Here is a 19,912-nt window from a genome sequence, read left to right on the forward strand (position 1 = left end):
ACCCTCGCTCAGCCCGCTACCCTCTGAGCCTCATGACATCGAAAGTGCCAAACAGCAACATCAAGATTAGTGAGGCTTGAGGCTCCCAAATCTTTGCTTCCGTTGCGATTTTTGAAGTAACCTCTGTCAGATCTCTAACATGTTGGGGAGATTCGGATCATCCGTGAGCCAACTCACTCCAGCCTCCCTGTTCCATCAGCCTCAACACTTCAAAGATCGGCGCCATCTGAATATAACCCTTTAAGGGAAACCCTGATTAGCACCCGGCTCATTTATCCTTCTGGCTGAAGGAGGTGCGGTCATGATAGGTTAGCCACGTCTGCCATCGGCAAATCCGTGTGATGTATCAATTATTTGCCGTCATACAGTCGAAAATAACCGATGGCGCTCTATCTGGAAGACATGTGGATACAAAAGCCCCGTGTCATGGCAGTATTTATTGTGAGTGTTTCGATGGATATGATATGTCAGAAAATCCTTTTCAAATACCGAGATTGTTATTTCCCTACCCGGGATTCCGCAGAAGCGAGATCCGTCTTCACGCGTGTCTGACGATCAAAGGGTCTCGACAATAGGTTCTATTAGGAAGGTCTCGGCTTTGTTCATGTTATGCAGGAAGCGCAAAGGTAATTTTTTTCTCTGCTGAGCCCCATCAGTCATCGATCGTCATATACACAGGGACTCGAGTCAAACAAATAGGAGCCACTGCAGCCACTTGGTACCGCTATGTGATACCTCATAACCACGCTATTATCGCTCATGTCATCATGCCTGTCCTAGTACCCTTTTGATGATATGCAGTCAATATTCAGTCACATTGAAATTTTCGGGTACGTCGCTTGGACAGGGAAGTCTCATGGGGTAAGACAATTTTTAGAAAGACCTCTGCCAAGCACAACAGTTAGTGCTATAATTCCCAATCCATTCGATGGACACACACGAGCGTAGCATACCCTGCGATCAATCCAGTTCAATATCGGGTGGCTAGATTCTCGCCCAGGAGTGACTTGGTCGTCTGCTTCGCAAGGTGGAAATGCTTCCTAGCAGGTTTTGATACGGACAACTCGCTTGCTGCCATTAACAAAGGTAGTATCTCTTCCATCAGATATCTCTTAGCGTATATGGTAGTATAATGAGTGAGACATGGGTATACCATATACTGGTTTCTATTGATGGATCGGAGGTGTTCCTGAGATCCTGAATCCAGTCACCGACGTTTGCTCGGTTTGTCTAGTGTGTCCTTGCTTGTTTTGGGGTCCCACTTCTGCCCACCTCCAGCAGACTCTAATCACACTAAGTCGCTCCTAGGCTGTGTCAAGCTATTAGTTTTCTTCTGGGACATTGTTGATGGGCAAATCACAAGACCTTTGTTCTCTCGATGTTGGATTTCAAGTCTCTCCACTTGTTGCAGGCAGCAGAGTAGCATCATAGGTCTTCTGGGCCATTCCATGCTCCCTTGACTTTAAGAAATCAACATCATCGATGTTTGAATTCGTTTGTTCATACAAGGGCATCTAATCTTGGAAGCCATCCCAGGTTAAGGCTGCATCTAGCACCACTCAACATTGCCAGACAACTCTCGCAAGATCTTTAAAGTATGACATCCTAATTCCCTGTTAACAACTGAAGCTAACAAGCTTGTCTGTTAGAGACCCATACTGTGACTACGGAACTCTTATCGACGACAGATCCATGCTCTTCATTACAGACATCACATCACTCACCCCTTCAGAACGATGAACGTACACCAGCAGATAGAATCCGAAGAAACTGGAGAAAGTGCCTAACAATCTCAGCCATCAGAGGGCCGGTCCAATGTCTGTGACATCAGAAGGAATGCCTATACTTTCTACTCTACACGGTTTATTACTCGTGTCGCCGAATTGGTACGGGGCATGTGATATTTGGGGATCCGGTATGAGAATTTTTTGTCGTGCAGCTTTACTTACAATACATCGTCAAAAGACCTTGAGGAGTCTCTCCGGATCTTTCAACGCAGTTAAACAGTCAACCGTCGTTCATTCCATGAAACAATGAAGCTATCAAGAGTACAATCGGCAGAAGCGGGCTACTCCGTGTTTTCGGATCTATCCGAAGATCAGCTGGATTCATCCGATGCCGGCACTTTTCTCGGGTTGCTCCACATCTATAAAACAGACTTCGTCATTTCCAGCCCCTAGTCAACTATTCACCTAAACAACACGATGAGTCTACCCATGACACAGATAGCCCGATCCTTGCATAACGCGACTGCCTCACCGGTAGTCGCAGTCCTCTACCAGGCCATCGAGCCGCCCATCATCAATGGCGCTCGCAAGCCCCGCAAGCCTGGCGGTATCACACCCCACTCCTGCTATCCCAAGTACTCATACTAACACAGAGGCCAGGTTACCAAGACTCGGGATCAGACATTGCCTACACTCTCAAAAACCGTGGCGTACGAGTCGTGACTCCGATCTCTTCCCCGAATTCCAAAGAGCAAGAAGGCTGGTGCTTCCCGGACACAGAGAATGGGATCCTCTCTGCTGTGCGCCAAGGGGCAACGCACCTTTGGGCCAACACGATCCTCTTCTCCTCACATCCACTGCAAGCCTCGCAGTCTCTTGCTTCAGCCCCAATCTCTGTTATCGGACAACCACCAACCCTGGTTGAATCCTTCGATGACAAAGCCTATCTCAACGACCAACTCCGTATCCATGGCTCATTTACCCTCCCCCGCTCATGGTTGATCCGCAATTCGGATAATATCTCCCCTATACTAGACTCCATTCCAAAGTATCCTGTGGTTGGTAAACCCGTCCGTGGTCGCGGCAGCCACGGTGTCAAGGTATGCCATAATCGAGCCGAGCTCGAGGAACATCTCAACGCTCTCCTGCTCGAGTCTCCCATCGTCATGGTGGAAGAATACCTCACGGGCGAAGAGGCAACGATCACTGTTATGCCGCCATCAACAGAGAGTCCAGAGTACTGGAGCCTGCCTCCGATCACCCGCTTCAACCATGTCGATGGCATTGCGCCATACAATGGTACAGTGGCCGTGACTGCGAACTCGCGCGCTATCACAGAAACCGAAATGCAGGATGAGTCGTACAGAAACGCAATGCGGCAGTGTGAGCAAGTTGCCAAATTAATTGGGGCGACGGCACCCATTCGCATTGACATTAGACGGTTTAGCGAGGGGTCACAGTTTGCCATCTTCGATATCAACATGAAACCTGTATGTCATGTCCCTTCAATCACCGAACCGTAGCTAATGATGAACAGAATATGACCGGGCCTGGACGACCTGGTCGTGAGGACCAGGCCAGTCTAACTACTCTTGCGGCCGCAGCTATTGGATGGGACTACGGGACATTGTTGCACAAGATCCTCAACAGTGCGCAGCCACTTGATCGCTTCCGAGCTTACAGCAACCCGTTTGCTTCGCACTGAGTCTTCCCCTTCTCCCATCCCTCCAACAGGGTTGTAACTATACAAATCTATAAGTATGAAGCTACAACACATTTACAAACTATTCAGTAGTAGCGACCATCTTCCCCTCCTCATCCTTCCAGCGATACACCACTCCATCCCCCACATTATATCGATAATAATTCTCCGTGCCGCCAGGCACAACCGCCCTCCGAAACGTGATATTAATCCGGCCCAAAGCACCAGCACTTCCCTGCAACCCCTTGCGCTTAGGCACACTGTGCAACCAATTTGCCTGAGTCTCGCCCCTCATAATTAGCATATCGCCGGACTTGAGGGGAAACTTGAGCGGTTTCGCAGCTGCATTTGCAATCGCACGATCAGCATCAGTAGTACTACCACCACCACCGCTACCACCACCACCACCTGGTTTATGCTTCAACAGGAAATCTCTCCCCGCGCCAAGCGATAAGGACGCAATGGTAGGATTCTGGCCTAGAAACCGCTCATCATCCGAATGGTACGAGATACTATCATCCCCTGTGGCGTAGTAATTCACCAGGACGAAATTATATCTTGTCCCATCGTCCGTGGCCTTCTCCACTGCTCGGCGCAAAATGTCCAGACACGGCGGGATGGGTCGAGGCCTGCATCGATATCTGGATTTGGTTTCGGTGTGTGTTTTACTGTCGACCAATATTGATGAGTTGGCTGGTGGTAGTTGCTGAGGGGAATCTAGTAGATTATGGTTTGCTGTGTCTGTGTCTTCTTGGACTTTCGTGTCAAAATTGGAATTAGTAGGAACGGATTCCGAGTTTGCAGTAGTGAATGTAGATGTATCGTCTACACCGAAGACAGTCGTGTATCTTGGCGTGTTGATGGATGTTTCTGTTCCGCCGCGCCGGATCTTATATTGGACGCGGTAAAAAGGGAGTTCATTCCGCAGGAACTCGAATAAATCTCGGGCCAGTGGGGCGGGGAGAAAGGGTTGGAAGTAGAGGAGATCCAGGTGCGGGTGGTTGGTTATGGATTTGAGGGGTCGAGGTGCTGGATTAGAGAGGAGAGGTGTGGTGATGGTGCTGGGCGGGTCGCGGATCGGGATGGGATAGCTTGGGTGATGGGTGTATGTGGATGGTTTTGGTGGGACTGTTGTTGTTATTGATGATGATGATTCTGCTGTCGTAGTTGCATCCGGTTTGAGTTTCTTCGACGGAAGAGGTTGGAAGAAAGTGCTGATGCGTTTGGACATGATGCGGATTGCTGCCAGGATGGTGGTGGAAATTGCGGGTGGTTGGGTGGCGGATGTTGAAGGGGAAGGTAGACCGCGGGTGGATGGTCTAGGAGAGGTCTGGAATGAGGCCAAAGTTAAGCTTATATTGGGTTTGGGGTGGATGATGTCACGGTTCCAAGGGATGGGATGAGATTGTGGGTCGGAGATTGACTTCTTCTTGATGTTCTAGATTGTGCCATGCGCGTTGAGATTTGTTTGTTCGCGGGTGAGTCTAGATTTGGCTATGACCTTGGATTGAATTTATGCTTTCGGGTAGTAGAGCACACGGCTGTAGCCATGTTGTATCCAGTTATCTTACGTGCTCGACTTCGTTGCTCTGCTACCGATCGTTGGTCTTGCGGTTTCATCAGTGCTGGATCTAGATTGTTGTTTGACCCGCTGAATAAACTCACAGTAGAAGCTTTGGCAGAGTATGGACCTGGGTGCGCCCGACCCGTCTCCTTGGATCGATTATCATATTTCCAGTAAAGTATATTTGAATGACTTTTGTATATTGTATTCCGAAGCAGACACAACATGGCCCAGCCACATATCATTCGTTCAAAGCAACGCGCATCAGTCATTTTCATTCGCTTTTCGTTTCACGCCCGCAGCCTTTCCAAACATGCTTTCGAGGCTTTGTTGACCCTTTTCGCGTTTCTCAACCTTTACCTTCTCTGATGCCAGCACGGGCGGCAGTCCCTGGATGCGCTGTTTAGCATCATCCAGCAATTCCACTTCCCGGTCCCGTTGCTTCTTGACGGTCGGCACCGACCAAGAGTTCGATGACGCGGACTTGTACGCCAGTTTATACTTTGAGCCCGTAAGGTGCGTCTCGTACGTGTTGGCATCGATTTTCTTGACATGCTGTGGGGGGTGAGCCAGCCGTCGTCTCATGAGATGGCATAGCCTACCTGATGGCCTACAATCAGCCAGTGATACTCGGTTCCCACAGGCGCACCACTCCCTGTAGGCGCTTTCCTCGCTCGTCGTTTGTTTGTCTGGTAGTCAATTCTCCAAAGATCGGGTTCTTCCTTGGTTTCCTTCCACGTTCCTTGGTCGTATGTCCAGGTGTGTGAACCTCCAACAGCCATTCCGGAGTACTTCTGTCCTTTGTACGACTTGAGTGCGTTGTACCCTCCCCCTCCTAGTGCGTATTCGGCCGTTCTTTTGGCTGCTTTTCCAGTGTCGGGATCGATGGTATTCTCCGTTTCTTCGGGCATCTCTTCATCTTCATCGAAGAGCTCAGGTGTGTACGACTCATCTCGAGGAGCTGATTCTCGCTTTGCTTCCTCTTCCTCTGGGATGTCTTGCGCGATGACGGCATTCTTCTCGGACAGAGGAGGCGATGGCGGCTTCTGTGCCACCGATGGATTTTTCCTGGCACGTTTAGTAGGCATTGCGATGATGAAGTGGCATCTTGCCAGCAACAGACAACCAACAGTAAGCCAGTAATTATTGCGGCTGGTGAAGAATGGAGGCGAAGCACAGATGAGGAAACGATGCCATGACGTCACGGCGAGCACATGCTTCTGGGGAGGTATCCCGTGACTCTGGAGTGACTTTCTCGTGGAGTTTTTCGTGGCTCAACCTCAAATCCTCCACTAGATTTGTCCAATACACGCTCCATCCTTCTCCATTATCATTCTATTTATAACCTCGCTGATCGATGGGCTCGTTGCGTTGCACATGGATCGTCTGAGGGCCGTATCCATTTGATAAGCCGATCTGCCGTCATCCCCGCGATTTGTATGGACAGCCTCTGCAACGATGGAGCTGGACACATCAGCTCCCTTTGCGATGACTTTAAACCCCACCACAACAATGGTTAGAGTGGTTGAGCACAACCAGTATCTCTTTCTTACATCTAGAGCCACCGGATAGCTCTGCAGAACACGACCCATGGATCGCATTCATTCGGTGCGACGTCATGCTCTCACTCTCAGTCTCACTCTCCGGGACGGGCGGGAGGGTCCGCAGGGCAGTGGAGTCGAGTCGAGTCGATATCGCGTCTTACTGGATCAGGAATTCAAGGGAACAGGAGCTCCATTCGAACGCGCTTGCAGACATGATCGCAATGACTATTGACGATTGACGACTGATCGGGCGAAGCTACGACCAGCAACCCACAACCCAACGCCACGCATCCACCGCATCATCCGCTTCATCAGCACCGGCAATCACACTCACACCCTTCGGTATGACGGACGAACCATCGTCGGAACTCCTCCCTCCTTCCTGAGGATTGACCCCCGCCAGCCCCGTCAATCAGAGGGTCCGGTAGCCCATCACAACATGCTCTACCCGGGCACACGGCGTATATGGCCGCCGATGCCCTTGCTCACTCGTACCCTGGCGGATGCGCCACCGTCCCAGTCCCTCAGTTGATCCCTTCCCACATCCCCCCAACCCCCGCGTGTTCTGGCAAATAATTTGGCTTTTTTACTTTTGCTTTGTGATGCGGAACTCGCGGCACTATGACTGGCGGGTCAATGGGTACACCCTCATCATAGAGGAACTCAAAAGTAAAATCTTCGTGCAATAATAAATACTACCCATCTTCCCCGGACGTCAACGGCGCCTAGATCCCTCTCCAACAACGAGAATATTTCTTTCAGGGCCATTCTCTGTCAGCTCATCCGCTCTGACGCAGAAGACCGCTCGAACATCCCTGCCTGGCGCATACTTGAAACCGTGCTCAGCGAATCGGCATCACCCGCTACTGCACTGTCTGTGCCTTTTTCATCTTCGTTCTCGTCCTTCTCCTCCTTTGTCCTTCATGTTCCAGTCGTTTACCCCTCTGCTCATCTCCAACTCCCTGTCCACTCTCTGTCCGCACGGAAGATATATCCGCCAGCGGTTATCCGGATCTTCTTCGCTTCACGGTGGACAGTGCTCCTAGTTATTCCCTTAACTTCCATCACGAACCTACTTCTCCGACCCGGTTGGGTTTACTTTTTCCACCGCCGACTATTTCACCAACAAAGTTCCCCAATCACCCTCGTGATCGTCGCCGCCGCGAAGGAGACAAAAAAAAGAAAACGTTAAAGCCGCATTCCGCCCAACAAAAAAGAATCAACGCACACCACCAGCTTCCCTCTACCAAGTCATTCTCCAATCGAAAGATGCGCGATATGTCGTCCAAATTCATCGAGATTCTCGACCCCAATGATACTCGGCCGCGCATGTCTGATTGCGATGTCCGGCTCGAGGATGTCCTAGCCGACCATGAAGCGCTTGTCACTAGGCCCCGATCCTCCACTCAATCCTCTTCTAAGCCGAGTCTAGACAACCGTCTAGATCGCGATTCACCCACTTCACCCACACAGCGCTGGAAGCGACTCAGCACCATCCTCGTCCCAGCCAGAAGAGGCTCAGCATGATACACTTCATCTTTTCCTCCTCTCCTCTCATTCCTCCACTCTATGCCACAAAATTTCACGGTCCTGGCGACCGTCAGTTACGCAGATGATACGCTACGCTACGATACGATATATACACAAAGAAGCGATAAAAGCCAAGACGAAACGATACGAAGACACGGACATGACTCGGGAGTTCGATAGATCCGGATAAAGAGTTACAAACATATGATTGAGTTGGGCTGGCCTGGACTGAATTGGTTGGGTTTATTTTATTCGTCCTTTAGCGACGGAGTAGGCAGAATCAATTTGAAAGGATCTGGATTTGAGATTATTTTCTATCCTTACTTCCTCTTTTACACTCCCCAGGTCTCATACCCGAAAGCTCTTCTAGAACTGTCGCTCATAAATCCCCATGACATCTATTGTCACAACTTCTTTATCGATACCCAATGACCACTACCACCGTCGTCATCCTCAATCAGATCTATGATCGCACGGAATTGCTATCATCCGTGATGACTACCAAATTTTGCACTAGAACCTTGATGCCTGAAGCCCTACCTACCTAGCTAACCAGCTAGCTCAGTGCATTGACATCATCGCTCCATCCACTGGAACTACTAATGATTAGTGGCCTCCACACTCCGGTCATTTTTCTGACAACCATCACCCACTGAGAAGTGCAGTGCACTGTCTACGTGGTGGTAATCATCTTGATTGGTTATCTTGCTCAGAATTGAGTGCTTACGCAAGTGATGGCGTAAACTCACTAGCTAGTAGCTAGTTAGCTGGCTAGCTGGTAGTTGGATGGATGTGTTGACTCGATTGTCATAGCATGATGAGTGGGGGTAGTTTACTATGCTATGGCAAAGAGGCTGCTAGTCAGTGTTTGTATTCTAGAAGACTATTTAGCTAGTCTGTTGGGGTAAAATGACTAGTCAGGCAGAGCAATTAGTTTTATGATGCTATCTATGATTGTGGGTCTGAACTTGTTTTCTCTCCACGGGTACGCAACTGGTTCGGGTGTGATGATGGTATCCACTCGTATACCAGTATTAGCTTGATTCATTTGAGCTCTTAATATAGTAAGGATGTATAGTTGGTTCTGCTATAACTTAACCTGTTGGCTCGTTTTCTATCTTATGTGTGGCGTGCGATCAGTCCCTCGTCATCGCGTCTTACCGTTAACTCATCTACTTGCCTAGCAGCCCTTATAACATCACACACACGCGTACATCAAGCACTATCTATGATTCCGCCAGAGGAGCCTGGCTCGGGTCCTTCGAAACTCCACCATGATCAAAGAAAGTCTTCTCCCTTCCATAAGGCCAGGACCCCAAACTAAATTGCGCTGTCTCTTCTTCGCCACATCAAGCCCCCTCACATATCCATTAACCCCTCAGGGTCCATCCATCCACCACCACTGTCTCCGGCGAAATACACGTGTCCATGTAGATCTCCCCCTGCTCGCTATGTACATACCGGACCCTTTCATTGGGACTCGGAGGGTATGGGGTGATTGACAGATGGTGGCGCGATAAGAGAACCCTGGGCATTGGCTAGCAAGCACAACTACCATGCCTTGCCCTTGCTGGATCTTTTTATAGCTGAAATCTGTTAAGTACCTACACAGGGTCAGTATATGTAACTGGCTGACTTGCTTTTCTTCTGTGGCGACGCACCAGAACACGTCTGATGAGACGTAATACGTGTCTGCGTCTGTGCCATTGCGGGTTTTCTTCCACGTTGGATTTAGATCTGGATTGCTCGGGTCGCTTGGTTTGTGGCTGGATGCGTGGAGTGTAGTTTGGGGTCGGGTATGTTATTTGTGGCTATGTTGGCATAGATGGTACAGGTGCACTGTTTTAGTGGCGAGAGGCGCAAGTCTTGGAGGCGTTGAGGGGAAGGAGTGGGGGACTTTTCCAAGATAATGGTCGTCTGAACTGATGGGTGTTTTGAACTTGGTAGGTTAGTGTATGTTATGACTTTTGTATGCATCTTGTTAAGGGATTTAACTTGCATGTTGTGGTCTTTGATCGTATGCAGTTGATTAGGGATCTCATGGTATTATTTTGTGAAACCGCGAGGGCCGTCAACACCTGTTCGTTACACCTGTGCGTACCGGAGGTTGGCTCTGGATATTCCGGGGTACTTTAAGGTCTCTCTTTGCTCATCTCTAGGTAGATTGTTGGAATGTGGTGGTCGCAGTGGATAGTGGATGAAGCAAGACCGAGGATCTTCATACATAGGTATCATTGGCGGTGATATGGTGAAGATAAAGAGAACAATGATGACCATATTTTTTTTTGTATTGCGGTATTTCATATCTTTGTGTATTTGACTGCTAAATGGAGTTACACGTCACATCACTATGTGAAGATCTCTCCAGGTCCAGGCTCATCTACACCTAATCCGACTTTGCCTATACTCCCACCAGACTGCAATAGCTCATGTCCTTTTTTCACACCGTCAAGCGTCAACCTCAATCGCTTCGTGAGATGGCACTTGATCTTGCTCGCATCAATCAAGTCTGTAAGCTCTTCCAGTATGCGATGGTGCGATTCGACATCCACCTTATGATACGGCTTGGTTCCAAGCAGACACCAGACAAACGTCAACGACTTCGACATGAACTCCGTTCCATACATCTTAGCTTGACCTTGGACGATCGAGCAGACCTTGCCAAACGGCGCACAAATACGAGCACATGTATCCATGTACTGGTCTGTCGAGTGTGTGATGAAGATATACCTTGGCTGTTGTTAGCAATCCTTCTAGACTTTCGCAATCACAAACATGTCTTACTTCACAGGTACATCGAGGTTGAGTTCCTCAATCTGATCAACAACGTCCTCTCTGTGGTTCACGACATGAGTCGCACCCATGTCTTTCGTAAACTGGATTGTCTCCGGGCGTGACGCTGTTGTGATGACCACAGGAAGATCCAACACAACACGTGCAATCTGGGAAGCCATAGCACCCACGCCGCCGGCACCGTTAATAATGAGGAGAGCTGCTTTTTCGCCCTTTTTTATCTCCAGTCTTTCGACGAGAGCCTCATATGCTGTGATATACGTCAACGGCATGGCAGCCGACTCCACGAAATCGAGTCTTTTCGGCTTGTGACCAACACTCCTCTCATCTACTACTTGATACTCGGCATTTGATCCCTGTCTGATAGGGCTTCCCGAGTAGTATACCTCATCACCAACACTGAACATCGAGCATTGTGATCCAACGGCTTCGATAATGCCTGAAGCATCGTAGCCGGTGATCTGGAATGGTCGAGGAACGCGGTCGTAGTAGTCTGTCGAGCCGTTAAGCAGCTGGTACTCCACGTTGACCATGTCAGATGTAGTCTAGGCCTTACCAGGATAATCATCATATGTACCATTCCGTACTTTCGTATCCACCGGGTTCACAGCAACACCTTTGATTCTGTCATAGCTTTTAGCGACTATACATTTGATCAAAAAAAAATATTAAACCATCCTACCGAACCAGAAGATCCCGAGGCTGAAGGTCTGTCGGCTTCGGGACTTCCCGAGCTTCGAGACGGTCAATAGGACCGTAGTTCTCCACGCCAATTGCCTTCATCTTGAAATAGTTGATTGTATTTGTCTTCGATATAGCATTCTGATGGTCTTGCCATGTTAAATAGACCTTCGGCAACGCGTTACGTCACAGGAACGTCAAATCGATGAAGTTCGGGAGTCAACTGTGGAACATTCAAATTGTCCTATAGTATAATTTATCAGTATCAAGTTAGAATATATATTATGATGAGAGTAGTAAATAACAGAAGAGTAGACACCCACGTCTGGCCGTTACTACTAGGATGCTCGCGCAAGATGGCATCACATGCTGCTGTAGTGGTAATTCTATTCCATGTCGCAGATTAGGTCCGATGAGTATCCTAATACAATGGCATCCCAAAGCCAAAATTCCACACTTGTTAATCTTACCTGATCATATATCTAGGACTGCTCAAATTCCCAACTGTCGCCCAATGGATCATCAATGCGCTCCCCAACTATAGATCAATCCCTTATCGATAAGCCATAAGGCGGCTACCAAAGCGGTGAACCAGAGCGTGGGCAAAATAAACGCCACCAAACCGAATCAGGCAATCCGAGGACAGGAACCGCCCCGCCTCGAGCCAACAACAACCGACAATCACAATCGAAAGCAATCAACACGCGTGCTATCGAGCAATATCATACAGGGGCGGGAGAAGATTAAAGCCAGCAGACGCTTAACATTACAGAAGCACCCCTCCGTCTCTTTGACTCCTGTCATTGAATCTTCTACCCAATACAAAACCCAGCCCACACACCAACCACCACAATGTCAACAACACCAATCCCCAAAAACCGATCCTCTAGCCCAACAGTCTTCGAACAGCAGCGAGCAGAATTAGTTAGAGAGATTGCAGTGGTGAGTTTCTCACCTAGATATTCTCTGACCCTATGCAATACATTCCATGCAAACTACTCTAAACCAAATCCCCAATCCCAATCCCCATCTGATAATCTAACGAAATAGTCAACAGGGCATGGAACAAGTCCTCCAAAACATCAACCGGCTGAACCGGAACCTGGAGAGTATTATTTCCGTAAGTCAATACTTACCTACCTACCTTACTCAGACAGAAAAAAATATGCGGATAATCACTCGCCCACACCCCCCCTCCCCACTTATTCTTCCTCCGATCCATTCCGCGCATGCCGATCACATCAGATCGGATCAGATCAGATCCCGTTAATTCTATTATTCTATTCTATTCTGGTTTTACTTTACTCTAAGCTAATGGATTTGTGATCTTGCAGGTGGGAAATGAATTCGGCTCCGTGGAAGCCCTTTGGTCACAGTTCGAGAACTTTATGGGCATTAGGCCTGGGGAGGAGCAGAAGGGTGGTGGTGGTGGTGCTGGCGGTGCTGGTGGTGGGGGTGGAGGCGGGCAGCATCAGGATGATGAGGAGGGGAGTCAGCTGCAGGAGGATCATCGGTGATCGGTGAGGATAAATGGGCCTGCGGCTAGGTTTGAGGTTCTGGTTGTTTATGTGGGTATGGATTAGATTGGGTGATTGGTGGCGTATGGTAGAGGAGTTGCTTTGTTTTTCTATTGGTAACTTCTACTGCTGTATTGTTTATTTTTGTTACTTTTTCCTATTTTTGCTTTACTCTGGTTGCTATTGGAAATATTGGGGTACGGATACCATATGGGGGTAATAACAGAGTTTATGAGTTTGGCAACAAAACAAGTTCAACAATTCAAGTACACGGGATTTTCGCTTGCGCCAGTAAACACCCATCCCATGCATGGCAAAAGAGTGGCCAACAGACCAAATTCGTGACAACATCAAGCATTCAGACACAGTGAGAAAAAACAATCGCCAAATCGAAGGGGTGGGAAGGATATGATGATAAGAGTAATGGTAATTGAGGGAAACAGTCATCAGGGTCGAAACAGGTATAGCAACATGGAGGAAGCAAAAGTCAAGAAGCCGCCGGCATGTATAGGTGGAAAGGGTAGGTAGAGGGCAAAGTAGCAGACACAGTTGCATCAGGCAGTGTCTTTCATCTTCATGGCCTCTTGGTCATGTCATGTCATGTCACATACAAAAAGCGTGGGGAAACCGTCGAAGCAACCAGGCTTCTCACTCGGCATAACAGGAATGGCAGAAAAACAGACATCGCAAGAGGAAGAATAGGCGAAACCAAAAGGGCAGATGATCATGACCAGACAAACATCAAAAGAAGACCAAAGTCTACAGAATCTTGCAGGAACGCTTTTTGACCTTCTTTCCTCCGCCTCCACCACCGACTTTAGGTTTGCTTCCGGGAGTAGAAGACGTCTGGCGGTCATTCCAGTCTTGCTCCTCCGCAGAGACAACGGTATCGACCGCCAGGGAGAAGACGCCGTCGACGCCGCGCATTTCTTTGCTACTACACTCAATGTAAGAGGCATTCATCCTGCGCGCCACCGCCTCACCTTGTTCCGGTGTCACAGGCGTTAGACCCTGGGTCTTTAGAAGTTCGATACACGTTCTCTTCGAGCGCAAATCTGACTTCAACCCAACCAGAATGAGCGGGGTAGTGGGACAAAAGTGCAGGACTTCAGGATACCACTGCAGCCGGTATTAGCTCCCATAACTCGTCGCGGGATAGCTGGGAATTACCTTGTCCATAACGTTTTCCAAAGATGCAGGGCAATCTATCGCAAAGCAAACAAATAACAGGTCCGTCTCCGGATATGACAGTGGACGCAGGCGGTCATATTCTTCCTGTCCAGCTGTATCCCAGAGGGCTAGTTCAACCGTCTTGCCCGAGGCTCGGTGGGTGGTTTGTGTGATGTAGTTCTCGAACACAGTAGGAACATATTTCTGGACGCACGGTAATTAGTTTGGCGATGATGCGGAAAGTCCTCACCGGGGCGTTACCAGAACCTACCTCTGGGAAATAACCTTGGGAATAACTGATCAAAAGGCACGTCTTTCCACATCCACCATCGCCAACCACAACAAACTTCTTGGAATACGCAGGCGGATGTGTAATGTTTGTAGCTTCCGACATCCTCCCACTCGAAACGCTTGTATTTGTGCTCACGGTGCCGTTGCTTACTCTGACACTTTGACTGCGGGTCCGACTATGTCGTGGAGTCATGGATGGGGGAGGAGTAGCAACTGAATGGCGCCGTGAGGGTGCATAAACGTGCTCGTCGTACATTGTACCTGACATGATGGCGGAGTAGGAGAATTTCGAGGAATGTGAGTTATACAGCCGTTCCGGAAGGGGTGGGAATTGTCGGTCTGGAAGTGCGGCTCCGTAATAATTGCTGCTCAACGATCCACTGTCTTGTCAAAAGCACAGCGGAAAGTTTTCTGGGTCGGTGTGTACTGAGCAATTCCCCTGCGTTGTTAGGAATGTCGAAGTAAAGTGGCTTGCTGTACAAAAGGTAAATGGGGGGGTGGTGGTTATTTGGGATGTGAGGAGGAGGGGGGGGTAGAGGAGGTTGGTGGAATTAGAAAAACAAGACGCGAAACCAGCACGAAGAGGTTCTGAAGGAAGAAAGGGATGTCAGGCTTCAGATGCACCTACTAGTTTCTCCACGATGAGCCCAGCCAGCCAGCCAGCCAGCCTCCTCCTCCCACGGCTGCTCCAACAACGAGGCCGTCGTGGCTGACATGAAACCGTAAGAGACCGATGTTTACCGGCCGATGGGCTGCCATGGCAACGCCGCGGGACAAATGACGCACGAGCTCCGCTTGTCACTCCACGCAACTTCAGCTGGACGCATATCCATCGATTCCATTCGTCTTCTGCCTCATCCGCGCCTGTTATTTTTAGTAGGTTCAGCCGGATGTTCACTCGGTTCCTTGGTTGTTTACCTACCTGAGTTGCACACCAGGAATTCCTCGACGATGGCCGGGCCCCCGAGCCGGGTTACCACCACTCTATCGCCGTCCTCCTTGGAATCATTCCCGATCCTCGAATAAAAATGGGGCTTTAGTGGCAGGGTTGGCCCCCGGTGATCGATAACATTGATCAAGGTTTCCTTCTGGTGCGATCCCTTGCAGGTCCGTGCTACACAAGTCTTCGTCCACGGTCCAGGTCCCTGAAGCCGCTTTTTACCCAACAATCCGGAGTAGTAACTAACTAGAAACTAGAAACAAGAGAAACCCCGGTTGACGTAATCTTTCCCGATGTCACGTTCAGCCTTGGATTTGGCCCGAAAGAAAATAATTAATTCTTGTTCCTGCCGAGGTTAATCACTACAAGGCTAGTTAGATGTCATGAGGGATTATTTGGTGGTCGATTCTTACTACCCATTACTACTAGTAGTTCAGTACTCCGTAGATACGCCTCCGCTTACTCAAGTATGTTGGCGAGGTTGTTCGTGTCTCCGGGTGTATAGAGCGAATTCCTGGCAGCTACTGCTGATTGTATGCCTATCAGCTAGAAATTTCACCATTCGTACACTATGAAGGCGGATCTGACAGCCTTCTAGCCTCCGCCACCGATGCCTGCAACTTCCTATCCTGGCTGGGCTCATTCCACGCCGTCGCTATCCTTGTCAGTTTCATTTGGCAGCTTTACAAACAGATATTCAGCCACATGGAAAGATGTTTAGACGTATAAACGGTCTAGCTCTAGACCATGCCAAGCTGCGCTTGTCAGCTTTGCTTCATTCCTTTATCATCAATAGGAGAATTGACGGCTAGCGCTTCAGTCCAGTGTCCCTCATGACTATGGACATCGTCTACTTAGGCTACAACATAATTCTAGATGTTAGTTGCAGATATTGTACACTACGAAGGGAAACGTGTCAGTCCGTATAGTATGTGCTGGGACACGGCTTTGATAGTCAATGCTCTCTAACAATCCCCAGCTACTAGTATCTTATGTACTTGAAAGTACAAATTGGCTTCACCATCGCATCGATCATGAGCAATTAAGACCGTGTTAGGTCTGAAAGTTCACCACAGCGCAGCTTAGTAGGAGTAATAGTTCACTACTTACTCCATACTATATATAAATTACTGGATTGATCTGCGGTCGAATGACTGCATAAGCGCCGATGAGAAACACCGTCCCGACAGGACCGCGTATCCGTATCATGCACTGCATTACTATTTTCGTTCAAGGAGTATTGTGCTTAAGCCTCTCGCAGAGTGCCCCCTTAAAAGTACCATGTAGTATGCTTTTAAGACAAGGTAACAGTGTTTTCTAATGATTATATATATTCAAACCACTCATCCACTGAGAAAACCACCAGAGGACTGGCAAATACACTGAATTTCATATAGCATATTCTCATTCAGTAACCAGACTATTCTAATTAACCTCGCAGCTTTGAAGATGACAGCCCCGTGGGCAGCTGTAAGTAGTTCCGATTCTAGATAGATCACTTTGTCGAGGGCGATCATAAGTCGTTTCGCTGCCGTGTCTAGGTGACTAAAACCTTAGCTCAGCCGGGGGAGGCTTGAGGGTCGAGAGTTGAGTGGTTGGACAAACCACGGCCGCATCGGCCGCCAAGAACACGACCTTTTCTGCGATAACGCCGGATGAGCATGACTTAGCCTACCGCGATCTACTGCTCTCCTTTTTTTCCCGCTGATAGAAAGTGGCCTCCCCGAAAAGCTCGGGTCTCCTCTCCAACCACGCCAGTCATCAGTGATCTTACCAGCCCGTTGTGGGTGCTGAGACTGCTATCTGTCGGGAACCTTATGGGGGGTTGTCGCAAACACACCATCACGCTATATTGAAACGGCTGCCTTATCTGAACAACAACAACAACGACAGCATGGTCAATGGGAAGAATGGCCAACCGGACGCTGGGCTGAGAAGCCTCGATCATTGTACGTGGTGTCGATTGTCGAATCGCAATTGATTTTAGTGGACTAACCGCGGCTTGTCTTCAATCGCTATCAGATCGAAACCAGCTCCCTTATTGGCGTTATTGGCCACGACAGAAGCTCCTCCCCCTAATTCGATATGAGACCCCGTATCTGGCTTGGGTCCAGGAGAGGGTCCGCACTCCGGCCCTAGACTCCTACTTTGCCTTCACGGCCAATCTGGGCACACATACCTTTTTCATGGTTTTCCTGCCCATCTTGTTCTGGTGCGGGTATACGAGCTTGGGGCGCGGGTAAGTGGCCATGACGAGCCTTTAGACATAGACAGAGGGAAAACAATTATCTGGCCTGCAATTGAGCTGACGACTCTCAATCTCTCAGGATGGTGCATCTTTTGGCCTCCGGCGTGTTTTTCAGTGGTTTCATCAAGGACTTGCTTTGCCTCCCGCGGCCTCTATCCCCTCCTCTCCAACGGATAACGATGTCCGGCTCTGCGGCGTTGGAATACGGATTCCCATCGACTCACTCCACCAATGCGGTCTCGGTTGCGGCATACGCTCTCGCGCTATTGAACTCCCCTGAATCCACCCTGAGCCCCCAGGTCAATATCGTCCTCCAAGCTATAACATACCTCTACGTCTGTTCCATTGTCCTGGGTCGTCTGTACTGTGGTATGCATGGGTTTTTTGATGTTGTCATTGGATGTTTACTTGGGTTCCTCCTCGCCTTCCTACAGTATACGTTTGGTCCGACCATCGATGAGTATGTCGTTGCTGCTACCGGAAGGGGGGTTACACTAGTGATTCTGTTGATTTTGGGTTTGGTCCGTATACACCCGGAGCCTGCCGATGACTGCCCGTGCTTCGACGACAGTGTGGCTTTTGCAGGTGTCACGCTTGGAGCACAAGTGGCCTATTGGCACATAGCTAGGTCAAACTTGATGTGGGATGAACCTGTGCCGGCCAATGTCCCATTCGAATTTCAGCGTGTAGGACTGGTCAAGACGGCTCTCCGCCTCATCATTGGTGTCCTTATGCTCTTCACGTGGCGAGCTGTTACCAAGCCCTTTCTGCTTCGGGCTTTGCCTCCTGTTTTCCGGGGCCTGGAAAAGTTGGGCCTCATACTTCCCCGGAGATTTTTCCGGAACGCTTCGTAAGTTTACCATGCGGCCTTGAACAGAAGAGAAGACGAAGAGTTCTCCGCGAAGAGCAACGCAGCTAACGTAATGTGCCAAACAGACAATACACGACAGTTCCATCCCAGCTCCGGGACCACGAAGTGCTACCGGGCTTTTCGGAGATACCTTCGATTATAACCACTATCCGGCATCCTCGACGACGCGCTATTTCGATCGGCCCGCAATCAGAGGCTGACGCGTATGAGACCCTGGCATATCGTGAGAAGCGGAGACGGGAAAGTCTTTCAACGGCCAACCAGCCATCCCCAGTACCGGAAGCAGGTGGACCGGCCTCGGAGTCCGAGCCACGGAAACTGTCGCGGAAGCCATCTAAATTGCACGAGTATGAGAATATGATGGGCACAGGTGCCCCTGGTGTGGCGACTTCTGTCGATGTTAGCTCACAAGAAGCTTCTTCGACCGTGCCCTTCCCTCCATTTGAGTCGGAAATCGAAGCCGACGAGAAGGAAGTGTTTTCGCAGATCAAACGGCCCCGAGTGCGCTATGATGTGGAGGTTGTAACGAAACTTGTTGTCTATTCCGGTGGGTGTATCCCAATGCGCCGAATTGGAGAGTTGTGGATGCTGACTGTGCTTATTAGGAATTGCCTGGATTGTGATGGAGGGAGCGCCTTTGTTCTTCGATCGGATAGGGCTGGCGCCATAGTAGCTTAGTAGTCGCTGGGTGGGTCCGACAGCCATCACCCATTTTCAATTCTGTAAACCTTTTGCTATTTTCTCTACGGTTCAGCGGGCTGGACTAACCAAAGTCCTTGGTGTATAACAAAGCTGCCGTTCTTGTACATAGACTGTTGATGATCTCTTTTTTTATGTGTTCTTCAAAAAGGTGGGATGTTCAGCAATTAGTGGAAGCGGATGGAAGTGATACTACGTACTAGTATAATTCCTGGGGACCGAACCGGAGATCTAGAAGGGAGTCTAAAAATTTAAGGTGGTTGTTTAGTGCTTGGTATTGACCCTTGATAAGGAATGACAAGCCGACGAGTGATCTACTGTAAGGTAGTCGTGGAAGTAGAGCCAGGTTGCGAGTGTATGTATATAGGGAAGACAGTAAAGTAGGGGAAAGTCTACGCATGCACTGATGTTGTATAGTCCAAGAGAATGAGATAATCCAAGCCGAGGAGGAACCATGGGTCGCATGTTCATTTATTTGATGGGAATACCCGCAGGAAGATGAACAGCATATGAACAGCAAATGCATCTAGTAGTCTACTCCATCCGCCAGCCGGCACACACCACGTGACATACTGGAAGAGGAAAAGTGGCAGCCAAGCTTCCCTCGGAAGATGAACTGATCTGCTGCTTAACTC

The 19,912-nt window shown here is 49.2% G+C and overlaps 10 protein-coding genes across 10 annotated transcripts; 5 read left to right on the plus strand and 5 right to left on the minus strand.

Moving 5' to 3' along the window:
• Positions 1 to 2,204: 2,204 nt before the first annotated feature.
• On the plus strand, positions 2,205 to 3,432 carry BO87DRAFT_399247 (D-alanine--D-alanine ligase; the record flags this gene model as incomplete). The annotated part of the gene is made up of 3 exons (XM_025625423.1): positions 2,205 to 2,334; positions 2,388 to 3,217; positions 3,265 to 3,432. The coding sequence occupies 3 exons, from the start codon at positions 2,205 to 2,207 to the stop codon at positions 3,430 to 3,432; spliced, it is 1,128 nt and encodes a 375-aa protein (XP_025477265.1).
• Positions 3,276 to 4,950, minus strand: BO87DRAFT_408738 (alpha-ketoglutarate-dependent dioxygenase AlkB family protein). The gene has a single exon (XM_025626183.1). It carries the CDS (start codon positions 4,658 to 4,660, stop codon positions 3,512 to 3,514), a length of 1,149 nt encoding a protein of 382 aa, XP_025477266.1. The 5' UTR covers positions 4,661 to 4,950; the 3' UTR covers positions 3,276 to 3,511.
• Positions 4,951 to 5,107: 157 nt separating this feature from the next.
• BO87DRAFT_378808 (uncharacterized protein) lies at positions 5,108 to 6,313 on the minus strand. Its single transcript, XM_025623882.1, has one exon. It carries the CDS (start codon positions 6,079 to 6,081, stop codon positions 5,575 to 5,577), a length of 507 nt encoding a protein of 168 aa, XP_025477267.1. The 5' UTR covers positions 6,082 to 6,313; the 3' UTR covers positions 5,108 to 5,574.
• On the plus strand, positions 6,314 to 7,069 carry BO87DRAFT_364316 (uncharacterized protein; the record flags this gene model as incomplete). The annotated part of the gene is made up of 2 exons (XM_025621736.1): positions 6,314 to 6,691; positions 6,794 to 7,069. Exons 1-2 carry the CDS (start codon positions 6,584 to 6,586, stop codon positions 7,067 to 7,069), a joined length of 384 nt encoding a protein of 127 aa, XP_025477268.1. The 5' UTR covers positions 6,314 to 6,583.
• Positions 7,070 to 7,806: 737 nt separating this feature from the next.
• On the plus strand, positions 7,807 to 8,064 carry BO87DRAFT_314391 (uncharacterized protein; the record flags this gene model as incomplete). The annotated part of the gene is made up of 1 exon (XM_025619657.1): positions 7,807 to 8,064. One exon carries the CDS (start codon positions 7,807 to 7,809, stop codon positions 8,062 to 8,064), a length of 258 nt encoding a protein of 85 aa, XP_025477269.1.
• Positions 8,065 to 10,415: 2,351 nt separating this feature from the next.
• BO87DRAFT_364321 (zinc-binding alcohol dehydrogenase family protein) lies at positions 10,416 to 11,643 on the minus strand (the record flags this gene model as incomplete). Its single annotated transcript, XM_025621737.1, has 4 exons — positions 10,416 to 10,797; positions 10,852 to 11,353; positions 11,417 to 11,484; positions 11,543 to 11,643. 4 exons carry the CDS (start codon positions 11,641 to 11,643, stop codon positions 10,416 to 10,418), a joined length of 1,053 nt encoding a protein of 350 aa, XP_025477270.1.
• A 579-nt stretch (positions 11,644 to 12,222) lies between these two features.
• Positions 12,223 to 13,148, plus strand: BO87DRAFT_120804 (DASH complex subunit DAD1). Its single transcript, XM_025617952.1, has 3 exons — positions 12,223 to 12,483; positions 12,599 to 12,661; positions 12,876 to 13,148. Exons 1-3 carry the CDS (start codon positions 12,394 to 12,396, stop codon positions 13,056 to 13,058), a joined length of 336 nt encoding a protein of 111 aa, XP_025477271.1. The 5' UTR covers positions 12,223 to 12,393; the 3' UTR covers positions 13,059 to 13,148.
• On the minus strand, positions 12,990 to 13,715 carry BO87DRAFT_120800 (uncharacterized protein). The gene has a single exon (XM_025617951.1). The coding sequence runs from the start codon at positions 13,611 to 13,613 to the stop codon at positions 13,239 to 13,241; it is 375 nt and encodes a 124-aa protein (XP_025477272.1). The 5' UTR covers positions 13,614 to 13,715; the 3' UTR covers positions 12,990 to 13,238.
• On the minus strand, positions 13,716 to 14,932 carry BO87DRAFT_120825 (Rho4-like protein). Its single transcript, XM_025617953.1, has 3 exons — positions 14,500 to 14,932; positions 14,229 to 14,432; positions 13,716 to 14,177 (listed from the first exon to the last, which is right to left on the minus strand). Exons 1-3 carry the CDS (start codon positions 14,785 to 14,787, stop codon positions 13,818 to 13,820), a joined length of 852 nt encoding a protein of 283 aa, XP_025477273.1. The 5' UTR covers positions 14,788 to 14,932; the 3' UTR covers positions 13,716 to 13,817.
• A 2,157-nt stretch (positions 14,933 to 17,089) lies between these two features.
• Positions 17,090 to 19,533, plus strand: BO87DRAFT_340034 (PAP2 domain protein). Its single transcript, XM_025620650.1, has 5 exons — positions 17,090 to 17,408; positions 17,482 to 17,698; positions 17,787 to 18,557; positions 18,644 to 19,125; positions 19,184 to 19,533. The coding sequence occupies exons 1-5, from the start codon at positions 17,354 to 17,356 to the stop codon at positions 19,246 to 19,248; spliced, it is 1,590 nt and encodes a 529-aa protein (XP_025477274.1). The 5' UTR covers positions 17,090 to 17,353; the 3' UTR covers positions 19,249 to 19,533.
• Positions 19,534 to 19,912: the final 379 nt, after the last annotated feature.

This window comes from Aspergillus neoniger (genome assembly GCF_003184625.1).
Source record: "Aspergillus neoniger CBS 115656 unplaced genomic scaffold BO87scaffold_27, whole genome shotgun sequence".
NCBI classification, from domain to species: domain Eukaryota; kingdom Fungi; phylum Ascomycota; class Eurotiomycetes; order Eurotiales; family Aspergillaceae; genus Aspergillus; species Aspergillus neoniger.